This window comes from Epinephelus fuscoguttatus, linkage group LG18 (genome assembly GCF_011397635.1).
Source record: "Epinephelus fuscoguttatus linkage group LG18, E.fuscoguttatus.final_Chr_v1".
Lineage (NCBI taxonomy): Eukaryota > Metazoa > Chordata > Actinopteri > Perciformes > Serranidae > Epinephelus > Epinephelus fuscoguttatus.
This window is the reverse complement of record NC_064769.1, coordinates 35,548,547-35,562,925: the sequence shown is the minus strand read 5'-3', so window position 1 is coordinate 35,562,925 and position 14,379 is coordinate 35,548,547. Positions and strand designations below refer to the sequence as shown.

Here is a 14,379-nt window from a genome sequence, read left to right as displayed (position 1 = left end):
CTGAGTTTTGGTGCATACAGGGGTGTTTTTCTATTAAAAAAACATTTTTATTTAACATTTTATAAGTCAAACAATGTTTCCTATTTTATTAAGACAAATGTCCAAACCAAATCTTTGTGTAAATAAAGACCTAGTTATTCATCTGCAGTAACTGGTGAAAGGAAATAATACAATTGAAGTGAATAAAATGTCCATAGATCTCACTCAGCACAGACTTTTTATGCCTCCCTGCTGGCAATTGATGTGCCCGGGGGCATTATGTTTTCGGCAGCACTCCCTCTTGTGTGGTATTGCTTAATTTAAGCAGCAAACCTAAGAACTACTCAAAGTTGACAGAGGGCACAACTAAACTGAAGTTAAAATCTGCTGCCGTTCATGAATAGACGAATGCTTCCTCCTGCGCAGTGACACGGTTGAAACAAAGACAGGTTTTACATGAAACTGCTCACAACAAGGTCCTGAGTAACCGGGTCATGATATCTGGAAACAGACATTACTGTTGAGTTTTTAAAAAAAAAAAAAAAAAAAATTGGCACTTTGAGCACCACAAGCTGAGTGCCATCTAGTTCCATTATATTCAAAGACAGACATCTCTAGGGCCCTTATCTTCAACACTCAGCAACTTCTACCAAAACATAGAGGCAAAATATGTATTGATTTTAGGGTGAAGTGTCCCTTTAAACCCAAGATTCTCATTTCTTTTGTTAATGGTCCAACAGTCATGTGCTCATAAACAAAGTCCAGTTTCTGTAAAAGTGAGAAAATAATTAACAGGTAGCCGTGGCTTCTCCTGGCCAGTGAGGGAGGAGTTTAAAGAGTTTAACTGTTTATCTGTGGAACAACTTTGTCTTGTCTTTGACATACATACATCTTTATCTCTGTCTAACATTATGTCATGTTGATTCATGAATGTGAATAATTTATTGAGAAGAAAATAATTAGTTAAGTTGCTTGTACAGTGATGTATAATTTGCGCAGAGCAGCACCTCTTTTAATCTGGAGTCACATGGCTCTTTCTTGCTGCTGTATAACGGCTGCAAGTACTTACTCTGCGAAAAGGACATGAAACGAAACTCTACGAGCAGCTGTGGGCACCTTACTCACCAAACAGAATATTATTTTGATTAAATTACTATGATTGAGAGCAGCGAATTTCTTTCAACATGAAGTGGGAGACATATGAAATGGGTGATTTGGGGGTCCTCCGCCAGATAATTTTGAGCATCAAACTCTTAATTTCCTGCATTCTGGGGATCTTCTGGGAATTTATGGCTGCTACTTTAATGTTTTTATTGGGGAGAACAAATGCACATGGTCTAAATATTGAGGGGTGAGACGTGTGCACTACGTCCCCCCTGAAATCTACACCCTTGGTGAGCTAAAACCAAATAATGTCACACTGCTTTTCCAAGCTGAAATTATCCTGAATTGCTGGGACAACTGGATATAGAAATGATGGCAATATTCAACATTGCAAAAAGTTTTAGCTGCATACTGAGAGCAATAAATGTTTTGCTTTCACATCAAGTTTTATGTACAAGTGATCTTTGCTCTGTGTTGTTAAGAGGGCCTATGAACACAATCCAAGTCTGAACCACTCATCGCCCAGGAAGTAACCAAAGTCTGATTTGATAAGCCCTCTAGCTTACACTCCTAAATGCACTAAATGCAAGATATTTCAGTCCAGACATTCATTGTGTCTGAGAGGTGAAATGGCGCAGCGAGGAATTCAGATGGATGAGGAAAAACTCTCCTGCTCGATCTGTCTGGATCTACTGAAGGATCCGGTGACTATTCCCTGTGGACACAGCTACTGTATGAGCTGTATTAAACGCCACTGGGATGAAGAGGATCAGAGGCAAATCCACAGCTGCCCTCAGTGCAGACAGCTTCTTATACCGAGGCCTGTCCTGGTGAAAAACACAGTGTTGGCAGATTTAGTGGAGGAACTGAAGAAGACTGGACTCCAAGCTGCTCCTGCTGATCACTGCTACGCCGGACCTGAAGATGTGGCCTGTGATTTCTGCACTGGGAGGAAGGTGAAAGCTGTCAAGTCCTGTCTGCAGTGTCTGGTCTCGTACTGTGAGCAGCACCTCCAGCCCCACAATGAAATTGTTCCATTAAAGAAACACAAGCTGGTGGACCCCTCCAAGAAGCTTCAGGAGAACATCTGTACTCGTCACAATGAGGTGATGAAGATTTTCTGTCGCACTGATCAGCAGTGTATTTGTTATCTGTGCTCCATGGATGAACATAAAGGCCATGACACAGTCTCAGCTGCAGCAGAAATGACTGAGAAGCAGAAAGAGCTCGGGGCGACTCGACAAAAGATCCAGCAGAGAATCCAGAACAGAGACAAAGGTGTGAAGGTGCTTCAGCAGGAGGTGGAGGCTATCAATCGCTCTGCTGATAAAGCTGTGGAGGACAGCGAGAAGATCTTCACAGATCTGATCCATCTCATTGAGAAAAGAAGCTCTGATGTGAAGAAGGAAATCAGATCTCAGCAGAAAACTGAAGTCAGTCGAGTCAAAGAGCTTCAGGAGAAGCTGCAGCAGGAGATCACTGATCTGAGGAGGAAAGATGCTGAGCTGGAGCAGCTCTCACACACAGGGGACCACACCCACTTTCTACAAAATTACCCCTCATTGTCACATCTCACTGACTCTGAAGACTCATCCAGGATCAATATCCGCCCTGTGCGACACTTTGAGGATGTGAGTGCAGCTGTATCAGAGGTCAGAGATAAACTACAGGACTTTTTTAGTGATATGTGGACCAAGATCTCGCTGACAGTGAGATCAGTGGATGTTTTGCTGCCACAGGCAGAGCCCAAGACCAGAGTTGAATTCTTTCAGTATTCACGTCAAATGACACTGGATCCAAACACAGCAGACAGTCGACTGACACTATCTGAAGACAAGAGGAAAGTAACAGTAATAGAAATGATAACGCTAAAGAGGTCATTACACTTACTTAAGAGTCAACCAGGCTCAGACAGTGACATGTACAGGTTTCAGGTCCTGAGCAGAGAGAGCCTGACTGGACGATGTTACTGGGAGGTGGAGAGGGATGGTGGTGCATTTTCAGTAGCAGTCACATATGCACATATGAGAAGACCAGTACATGAAAGTGTATTTGGGAACAATGACACATCTTGGGCAGTTTATTTTTTGAGTAATCGTTATGAATTCAGACATAACAACACCATCGTTCCTATCTCTGGTCCTCAATCCACCAGAGTAGGAGTGTACCTGGATCACAGTGCAGGTATTCTGTCATTCTACAGCGTCTCTGACACCATGATGACTCTTCTCCACAGAGTCCAGACCACATTCACTCAGCCTCTCTATGCTGGACTTAGCGCTTATAGTGCTCATTGCTCTGCTGAATTGTGTGAACTCGAGTAGACAGGTGTCGTATAATGAGGCAAAGGCTGCAAATGTACTTTTAATTTGTAAATGTACTCTTCATCTTAGTGACTCAGCTGTCTGTGCTGTGATGTTTCTGCACTGAACTGTCAGTCAAACTGGGACTGTGACACTGGGTTTCTGCAGGTATATATAGTATATGTATATAAGATGAATATCTAATTAACAGAATGTATTATTGTAGGTTTTTTTTCTTAAAATCCCTTAAGTGAAATAATATCAAAGGACTTAAATCATTTTTCACATAATGTTTGTATATAAGAAAACTCTACTTCTGGAGGAGAAAAGAATCAGAGGGTTTGAGTTACTGGAAGCAACAGTGATTGTTAAAGTCTACAGCTTTATCTTTTAGAGTAGAACTATAAGAACAGAGAATGAAACTATAAACTGGGCGGTATAATATTATTAGAAAGTCCTTTCCCTACAAATAAAAAGGTTAACTGCAAATGTATTCTAATCAGACAAAACATCTGCATTGTATGGTGGCCCTGAGGGTCAAAACACAGAATTTCCTGAAACACTACAACATTTCCCTAAACTCAACAACATTTAGTAAGACTCTTGTAGCTGATTGGATGCACCATCTGTCAGTCTATGACAGACGGAAGTATTTCTTTTTCTCTTGGATTTTTTTGGTGGACTGGATGTCTTGATGCCTTAAATAAAGTTTTATCTTATACTCCCGACCTGAGAGAGGCAACAATGTGCTGCAAGACATCCAGTACTTCCGTTTGACAGTGCATCCAATTGGTGATGGTGAATGTTTGTTCTGTTAAATGTTTTTGTGTTTTGCAAAACATTTTGTTGTTTTGTGAAATGTTGTCGTGTTTTCCAAAAGGTGGTTGTGCTTTGTGAAATGTTGTGTTTTTGTTTTCCAAAATGTTGTTGTGTTGTTTTCTGAAATGTTTTGTTTCCCAAAAAGGTTGTATTGTTTTCTGAAATGTTGTTTTGTAAAGTGCAGTTTTGTTTTGTGAAATATTGTCGTGTTTTCCAAAAGGTGGTTGTGTTTTTGAAAGGTTGTTGTGCTTTGTGAAATGTTGTGTTTTTGTTTTCCAAAATGTTGTTGTGTGTTGTTTTGTGAAACGTTTTGTTTCCCAAAAGGGTTGTGTTGTTTTCTGAAATGCTGTTGTGTTTTGTGATGTTGTTTTCCATTATGTTGTTTTGTTTTGTGAAATGTTGTTTTGTTTTCTGAATTGCTGTTTGACCCTCAGGGCCACTGTACATGTGGAGGTTTGATTAAGATCACAATAAAGACTGGATTACACAATCTAATCTGATTTCAGAATCCATTTTTTTTCTTCTTTTGAACAACCCATTTTAAAGATTTGATCCAATCCGACAGCTGAAATCTGATCAGAATATTTCTGGGGGGTATTCCATCAACGTAGCTAAGAATATCCAGACTAAGGTGTCATCTTGAAGTTTGACTAAACGCCAACTCCCAATCTAGCGCCAACCTGTTCCATCAAGTGAGATCAGCTGGCTCCAATTGACGCTAATTCAAGCCTCACCTGTTAAGCCTCAAATCATGCACGCGCTCCGGGAAAATAAAAAGCCCACATTAGTCGAGTGCCGAAAATGTTGCAAAATGTCAAAAAGCAAAGGAAAGGAGCGAGCGGAGGCTTTTTCTACAGCGGAGCAAACTCACCTTATGGAAGTGTATGAGGACTATAAGGACATAATTAAGACAAAGGCAATACTTGCAGCAATTAATAAAGCAAGGGAGGTGGCGTGGCGGAATATTGCCGACAGACTAAATGCGTGAGTGACAAAGAAAATTCAGCATTTCAGCATATCATGTTATATAAATCCCGCATCAAAGGGACAAAATATATGTAGATAAGAACACCTATTAAATCTAACAGTTCAAGTCTGCCTAATGAAATTCACCAAATGTATAAATTAATATTAGTGATAGACTATTTATTACATTTATCTACTGACTTATATGTAAAGTTCAGATGATGCATTTAATCAAACTATTTTATGTCAATCATCGCATTTATCACATAATTGATTGTAGATTATGACATTTCCGAAATGATCAGTTTATAGGAAATAATCACATTACATTTATCTATTGATTGTAGAAAATGACATTTAGCAAATCCATCAGTTCAGTGGAGATGAGGAATCATTTGGGAGTCAATTGTAAGCTCTGTCCCTTATTATATCAAAATAAGGAAAATCCCCTTAAATGTTTGGAATGTGCTATAGGATGAGGAACAGACAGTGTCCCATCTTCATCCCTCACTGTTTTTGCCTCTCTTCAAACAGTTACCTTACTTAGCCTATCAGCATCACCAACACTATACAGGAATGTACCGCTAGCAAAGAACCTCAGTGCAGTACAGACTGACTGCACAGTGGTCAGAGACTGGCTGCAGTGCGTGACCTTTATAATGTGTGGTTCCAGCAAACTGCATAGATACACTATGCTTTGCCTGCTGAACCAGTACCTCTCCCACAGATGGGAGTCTGTCTGTATCAATGGGTTGGTCCTGTCCTGGAAGACCCTTGGGGCTGGTGGTGGTTGGAAGGCCCTCTGGACAATGTGGGTCTCCTCATCAACAGGATCCTCGATGAAGGGGCATGCCATTATTTCCTAATTTACTCTCTCTTGTTCTGTCTCTGTGTCTCTCTGGGTGTGTCCCTCTCCTTCTCTCGCCGTTGTCAGCTGACCTTAATTGGCTGTGAATTTGCTAGCCAATTGGAAACAGAGTGGGGTGGGGATGGGAGGGCAATCACATATTCATGTACAATCTTTTTTTTAATGCCTCAGTTTCATTTTATTATAGTTTTGTTTATATTAGTTTGATTTTGGCTTTACTGTTGTGTTTTTTTTTTTAAAAATTATCTTATTTTTATTACATTTTAATTTGCTTTTTAATAGTTAATTTTTTTTTATTAATTATGTTATATATTTTATGATCTACATATTATTTTATCATTACATGACAGTGGTGAGTGTGTAAAAGCACTGGCAGCACTGTCTTTTAGGTGTCTGTTCTTGTCTATTGAACATTTTTTGATCATAGATGGAGCTAATCCTCACCTTAATCCTGCTACAGACCAGGATTGCCCAGCAGCATAAGTTACCATGGTTACTAGGCTGAGATTCAGGTTAACCACCTTGATGGAACGGAGTTGTGGCTCAGTTTGATGGAACAGAAACTGAGTTTAGTTCGATGTATCAGGCTTAGCCAGAACCATGGTTTCCATGGTTACCGATGTGAGGCTAATCTTAGCCACTTTGAAGGAACAGAACCCTGGCTCACATTAGCCAGACTTGGTCATTTAAGCAGAAGACCGTGCTTTGGCGAATGGAAACCGGTGAGTGCAATGAGTCCAACTGCTCTATCTCAGCCCATTGCTATGCACGCTGTATACGTCATCGGCAATGAGCATGCACAGAAAGAACGGAATGGCTGGAATCGGGTAGGAGGTGTATACAAGACAGAAAAATTCTTCCATTTAGGTTCTGAAAAGAAATATTCCACCCCTGTGCACCTGATTAGATTTTCTTTTGGGTTGGCTGTTTTCATTCGAGTTGAGGTGTTTACAAGGAGCATTTCTATTCGGGTAGGGCTTCCAACCCGAATGCAAAAGGAATACATGGCTCCATGTAAACGCACGTACTGTGTCTCCCACTTCTTGTCCAGCCAAAGAGCAAGGCCACTGAGCTATTCTGTGTTTTATCTGTCTTGGGATCAGTGTGGTAATGATATACATTAAGATGCACCCTGCTACATATTACTTATTTTATTGTGAAAAAGAACAACTGGTCCATTTTAAACATGTCATACCAACACTGCAGAAACCCTTTTCTGCCCCTGATAGGATAGGTAGATAGATAGACCTTTATTGTCATTGCATTGCACAAGTACAATGAAACTGGGAATGTGGTAACACATCCTGGAGGATCTGAAGAGTTCAGAACCAGAAGCCTGTTCCATAAAGCATGTTAAGAAAAGTGGGAATTAAAAATTAAACCTGACTTGAATGAACCTAACAAAGCAGTTGGGGCTAGAGTGATTCCAAAAAGGTCAGTTAAAGTTCACACAATCAGACTAATTCGACACAGGTTCAAGTAGTCAAGATAATTGCGTGTGCACAAATTTCTTAAGCAGCCCCACAGGTTGAACGTGAATCAAATCCATATACCATTATGGCAAATAGCAGTGGTAAAATGAAAGCAGTGATGCTCACAGCCATCGAGCTTACTTTTAGAAACATGTCAAGATTTAAAACATCTTATAACCAAAAAAGGTAATCCAGCTACCATTAAAAACCACAGAGAGAGGCTGGCAAGAAATTTACGATTGATGAAATGAGTAAATGAGTAGTAGTAACTGAGTTCAAAGTGTAATAAAATATTTTAACACAACCTGGTTAAATCTTGGGCACAATACACTCAAAAAGGTACAGAAACAGAACAAAAAATCAGAAAACCTGTAGCTTATTTAAATATCTAGCGCAAATATACATTAATATTAATCTAAATGCTGCAAATGTACATGTTAAATCATTTAGTATATAGACTATACATTATATTTGGTGAATAATTTTAACAAGTTAAATCTTTTTTTACGGGGGCAGGGTGTCACTTTTAAACAGCAACAACTTGAGTGGGGAGAAAAAAAAAGTGGCTGCGGGTAATAACTGACAATCTAATAGTGTGATCCACCCTTAGGATTTGGTATCAATTCAGATGCCATTTCAAATTCCTGTCAGCTTCCTCTAGAACACCTCTACTGAGAAACCATTTATTTCCTCCTTTAAGTTCAGATGCTACTTTTCTGCAATGGTACAACAGAGGCATACGGTGCTTTCAAGATCTGTATAAAGACAATGGCTTCTGCAGTTACACAGAGCTCTGTGCTGAATTTGGATTACCAACAACCCATCTATTTCGCTACTTTCAGATCCGACACTGTGCTACTTCTCTTTTTCCAAACTACCCCCCGATGCCCCTAAACACCCCTGGGATGATCTTCTTGAGCTAAACCCTAAAGAAAAATCACTGATTTCAAAAATCTATGCTCAGCTCTTATCACTGAATGAGTGTACCGTGACCAAAACAAAGGTGGCATGGGAGCAGGAATTGGGCATAACATTCACAGAGGAAGGGTGGGAAAGGGCCATTAAAAGGACCCACACAAGCTCTTTCTGTGCCTGACTTGGACTGATACAGTTCAAAGTCCTGCATAGGGTCCATTTCTCTAAAGCTCGATTATCTGATATATATCCAGGAGTGGAAGATAGGTGCGACAGGTGTCATCAATCTCCATACAATTTAAGTCACATGTTTGATTCTTGCTCAAAGTTGCACCATCTTTGGCCGGAATATTTTGAGACTATGTCTAAAATACTTAGCATTGAAATTAAGAAATGCCCTTTCATTGTGATATTTGGAGGCCCTCAAAACCATGGTCTGTACACCTCTAAACAGTTAGACTCCTTAGCTTTTACATCTTTATTAGCAAGCCGCCGTCTTCTACTCCAGTGGAAATTGGATTGCGCTGTTTCAGTCTCTCAATGGCTTCAGGATGTCATGTTTTTCATAAAAAAAATAAAAAATAAAAATAAAAAAAATAAAATAAAATTGGAAACGATCAGGGATGAACTTAAAGGTGACAGGTTAATGAGGGGAGGTACTGCATTATATGTGTATTTTACCTGTGATGTATATGACCTTTTTTTTGTGGAAAGATGTTGAGACAGGGAAGTGTGAATAGTTTGAAAATGTCTATAATACCTGCAATATCCTCAATAAAGAAAATAAAAAAAAGTCCAGGATTTAGGGAGATTAATTGGCAGAAATGGAATATAATAAGCATGTTTTCTTTAGTGTATAATCACCCGAAAATAAGAATTGTCATTTCATTCCCTCAAACTGAGCTGCTTATATTTACATAGGGAGCAGGTCCTCGTCTTTGGAGATCGCCATGTTGCACCACTATGTTTCTACAGTAGCCCAGAATGGACAAACCAAACACTGACTTTAGGGACATTTGTGTTTTTGTGTTGGCCACTGTAGTTAGCCGACTCTCTGTGACAAGCAGTGTTGAAAAACACTTTTTTTTTTAAAATTGTGGAACTGTTTTTGTTTGTTTTGGAGACTAATACTGTGTACCCACCAAACGCAAATTTGCATTGCAATTATTACATACAAAGTCAATGCAAAGCTGCGAATAGATGCGAATTCGCGCAGAGCGGCGCGATGGACATGTCTGGCGCAAACCCTAGCTAGCAGGTCTTCAAACTGGGCAGCAGTCAGCCTGAAGTACCGCTGGAACTGACCATCGTCCAGCCGGAGCTCCTGTAGGAGACGGTGGAACTCGCCGAGCTTAGTGCGCCTCCACAGGGTATCGTGCACCCAGAACCGACGGCGGCGTTTGGCCCTCAGACGAATCTGGGACCTCCAGAGCAGGTACAGTGCAGCAATCGTGGTGATCTCAGCCATGGTCGATAAGAGAAAGAAATGGCAGAAATAATGTTGTTGTTATCTAGTGAAAATGGGCGGACTCGTACTCGCACGTCTGACGCGATAATGCAAATTTTACATAAATGGCCCAACGTCCAAACTCGAGCGAGTAGCGCGATGAATTTTCATTTACTCGCGCGAGTAAATCGCGTTCATCACGTTTGGTGGGAACACAGCTTAAGAGACCTCTGTGGATAAACTGGCTCAAGCAACTTGGGCCTGACAATAAGCCTACCCAGGACTAGGTTAGTTCCCCAGCATAAGTTGCCACAGTAACTGAGCATTAACTATGTTGAATTTTCTTTATGGAACTGAATCAACTAAAAATGTGTCAGACTAACCCATATAAGCTTGTCTTATTTGGTAAACTCACTTTGTGGAACAGGCCCCAAGTCACTAACATAATCTGTCTAGATGAGCAGGTTCATGATTATTGAAATGGGTGAATAGAACAAATCTGTCTAATCATATGACACAACTACCCCAAACAAATCAAAGTGTGCAAAAGAGAGGACTATGTCATTATTCTATAACTGACCTATCATCTGAACCTGGTTATCTTAGATTGTGTATTGTGGCAAGATGTATTTTTAGGTGCAAGTCATCCAGTCTGCTGTCTGAAACTCTTCGCTTCATGTACAAAACACAATGACTTGCTCTAACAACTCCTCTTCATGGAATGTGTCAAAGCCTGATAACCTCTCCTTCCTCTTTCTGCTCTCCAGTACAGCCAATCCTGTTCAGTCCACGTGTTTCATGCTTTCCACGCCCTTCACAGATCTGCGGTTTTACAGATGGGTGTAACCAACATGTTGTAATGTGCAAGTACTCTAATACCCCATTCAATGCATATCATTGAGTGAACATGAAGAAAGGGAAGTCACTTTTGGTTTAGATCAGTTCCCAGCTTCTTTTGTGTGTGAGAAAGTGAAACTATTTCACTCTCACTGTCTCTTCGAGGTGAAATGGCGCAGCAAGGAATTCAGCTGGATCAGGAAAAACTCTCCTGCTCGATCTGTCTGGATCTACTGAAGGATCCGGTGACTATTCCCTGTGGACACAGCTACTGTATGAGCTGTATTAAACGCTACTGGGATGAAGAGGATCAGAAGCAAATCCACAGCTGCCCTCAGTGCAGACAGCTCCTTATACCGAGGCCTGTCCTGGTGAAAAACACTGTGTTGGCAGATTTAGTGGAGGAACTGAAGAAGACTGGACTCCAAGCTGCTCCTGCTGATCGCTGCTATGCCGGACCTGAAGATGTGGCCTGTGATTTCTGCACTGGGAGGAAGCTGAAAGCTGTCAAGTCCTGTCTGCAGTGTCTGGTCTCGTACTGTGAGCAGCACGTCCAGCCTCACTATGAATCCCCTGCCTTTGAAAAACACAAGCTGGTGGACCCCTCCAAGAAGCTCCAGGAGAACATCTGTACTCGTCACAATGAGGTGATGAAGATTTTCTGTCGCACTGATCAGCAGTGTATTTGTTATCTGTGCTCCATGGATGAACATAAAGGCCACGACACAGTCTCAGCTGCAGCAGAAATGACTGAGAAGCAGAAAGAGCTCGGGGCGACTCGACAAAAGATCCAGCAGGGAATCCAGAACAGAGACAAAGGTGTGAAGGTGCTTCAGCAGGAGGTGGAGGCTATCAATCGCTCTGCTGATAAAGCTGTGGAGGACAGCGAGAAGGTCTTCACAGATCTGATCCATCTCATTGAGAAAAGAAGCTCTGATGTGAAGAAGGAAATCAGATCTCAGCAGAAAACTGAAGTCAGTCGAGTCAAAGAGCTTCAGGAGAAGCTGCAGCAGGAGATCACTGATCTGAGGAGGAAAGATGCTGAGCTGGAGCAGCTCTCACACACAGGGGACCACACCCACTTTCTACAAAATTACCCCTCATTGTCACATCTCACTGACTCTAAAGACTCATCCAGGATCAATATCTGTTCTGTGCGACACTTTGAGGATGTGAGTGCAGCTGTATCAGAGGTCAGAGATAAACTACAGGACTTTTTTAGTGATATGTGGACCAAGATCTCGCTGACAGTGAGATCAGTGGATGTTTTGCTGCCACAGGCAGAGCCCAAGACCAGAGTTGAATTCTTTCAGTATTCACGTCAAATGACACTGGATCCAAACACAGCAGGCAGTCGACTGACACTATCTGAAGACAAGAGGAAAGTAACAGTAATGCAAAGGATAACGCTAAAGAGGTCATTACTTGAGAGTCAACCAGGCTCACACAGTGACATGTACAGGTATCAGGTCCTGAGCAGAGAGAGCCTGACTGGACGATGTTACTGGGAGGTGGAGAGGAAAGGTAATGAAGTTTCAGTAGCAGTCACATATGCACATATGAGAAGACCAGTGCATGAAAGTGTATTTGGGAACAATGACACATCTTGGGCAGTTTATTTTTTGAGTAATAGATATGAATTCAGACATAACAACATCAGAACTCCCATCTGTGGTCCTCAATCCACCAGAGTAGGAGTGTACCTGGATCACAGTGCAGGTATTCTGTCCTTCTACAGCATCTCTGACACCATGATGACTCTTCTCCACAGAGTCCAGACCACATTCACTCAGCCTCTCTATGCTGGACTTAGCGCCTATGGTTGTTTATGCTCTGCTGCATTGTGTGAACTCGAGTAGACAGGTGTCGTATAATGAGGCAAAGGCTGAGGAATGTACTTTTAATTTGTAAATGTACTCTTCATCTTAGTGACTCAGCTGTCTGTGCTGTGATGTTTCTGCACTGAACTGTCAGTCAAACTGAGACTGCGACATTGAGTTTCTGCAGATATATATAGTATATGTATATAAGATGAATATCTAATTAACAGAATGTATTATTTTAGGTTTTTCTCTTAAAATCCCTTAAGTGAAATAATATCAAAGGAAAGTCCTTTCCTTAAAAATAAAAAGGTTAACTGCAAATGTAATCAACATTTCCCACCGAGCATTTTTAGGTCTATTATACGTCTAATATACGTCTAAATGTTCCTTAGACGTCTAATCTAAAATTGGTCTATCAGGGATATAGAAATGAAAGTTTTTTAGACGTCTAAATCTCGACTATATCTATACTATACTGTATATCGCTCAACGGCTATCATTATTATTTTAGTTAAGTATTTGGAGATCAGTTATGCACCTTACAGTTGTTTTTTTAATTAATAGTTATCGAATACTGGATTAAAGTGCAACGTCTAAATTCCGTCTAAAAATAGACGGAATCCAGACGGTTGAAATTAGGTCTAAAAAATAACTAGACGTCTAATATCCGTCTATTGCTCAGTGGGTTAGTAAGACTCTTGTAGCTGACTGGATGCACCATCTGTCAGTCTACGACAAACAGAAGTATTTCTTTTTCTCTTGGATTTTTTTGGTGGACTGGATGTCTTGATGCCTTAAATAAAGTTTTATCTTATACTCCCGACCTGAGAGAGGCAACATGTGCTGCAAGACATCCAGTACTTCTGTTTGACAGTGCATCCAATTGGTGATGGTGAATGTTTGTTCTGTTAAACATTTTTGTGTTTTGTAAAATATTTTGTTTTGTGAAATGTTGTGTTGTTTTCCGAAATGTTATATTTTCCAAAAAGGTTGTGTTGTTTTCTGAAATACTGTTTTGTTTTGTGAAATGTTGTCGTGTTTTCCAAAAGGTAGTTGTGTTTTTTGAAAGGTTGGGTTTTTGTTTTCCAAAACGTTGCTGTGTTTTCCAAAAGGTGGTTGTGTTTTTTGAAAGGTTGTGTTTTTGTTTTCCAAAATGTTGTTGTGTGTTGTTTTGTGAAATTTTTTGTTTCCCAAAAGGGTTGTGTTGTTTTCTGAAATGTTGTTGTGTTTTGTGATGTTGTTTTCCATTATGTTATTTTGTGAAATGTTGTTTTGTTTTCTGAATTGCTGTTTGACCCTCAGGGCCACTGTACATGTGGAGGTTTGATCAAGATCACAATAAAGACTGGATTACACAATCTAATCTGATATCAGAATCTTTTTTTTCCTCTTGAACAACCCATTTTAAAGATTTGATCCAATCCGACAGCTGAAATCTGATCAGAATACTTATGAACAACTGGGCCCTGATGACACACACAGGTCCTTGTTTTAATCTAATAATTTCCTAAATTAAACTCAACACTGTGAAACAAGTCCTCACTTAACAACTCAGTCACTTACATGAAACCTGAACCAAGGACATGTTATTGTCAGTGTAGAGACATTTCTCACAATGTGTTCCAGCGAAGTACCAGAAAAAAGTGTAAACAGAGCTCAAACCACCTCCACAGTGAAGTGTACAATTCAAAGAGACAAACTGTGAAGGACAGAGAGGGAAATCAAACAGAAACAGTCAGTCTGAAAATAGTGCAAAAATGTAAAACTAAAATGTAGTTGAATTCTTGAAGAACTAATTCAAACATATTGAAAAATGCCTTGGAAAAACAAAATTAAACTGTCAACA

At 40.3% G+C, this 14,379-nt stretch overlaps 1 protein-coding gene and 1 pseudogene across 3 annotated transcripts; both read left to right on the top strand.

Moving 5' to 3' along the window:
* Positions 1 to 1,712: 1,712 nt before the first annotated feature.
* LOC125905564 (E3 ubiquitin/ISG15 ligase TRIM25-like) lies at positions 1,713 to 2,849 on the top strand (annotated as a pseudogene).
* Positions 2,850 to 3,541: 692 nt separating this feature from the next.
* On the top strand, positions 3,542 to 13,896 carry LOC125905556 (tripartite motif-containing protein 16-like). 3 transcript variants are annotated; one of them, XR_007451667.1, is made up of 3 exons: positions 3,542 to 3,612; positions 12,776 to 13,582; positions 13,646 to 13,896. XR_007451667.1 is itself a non-coding variant. In XM_049603585.1 (2 exons), the coding sequence occupies exon 1, from the start codon at positions 10,881 to 10,883 to the stop codon at positions 12,567 to 12,569; it is 1,689 nt and encodes a 562-aa protein (XP_049459542.1). In that variant the 5' UTR covers positions 10,851 to 10,880; the 3' UTR covers positions 12,570 to 13,582; positions 13,646 to 13,896. The 3 variants fall into 3 exon arrangements, 2 of the variants coding, with proteins under 2 accessions (XP_049459542.1, XP_049459543.1); XM_049603585.1 differs by lacking the exon at positions 3,542 to 3,612 and having other exon boundaries at positions 10,851 to 13,582; XM_049603586.1 differs by lacking the exon at positions 3,542 to 3,612 and having other exon boundaries at positions 10,851 to 13,602; positions 13,666 to 13,896.
* Positions 13,897 to 14,379: the final 483 nt, after the last annotated feature.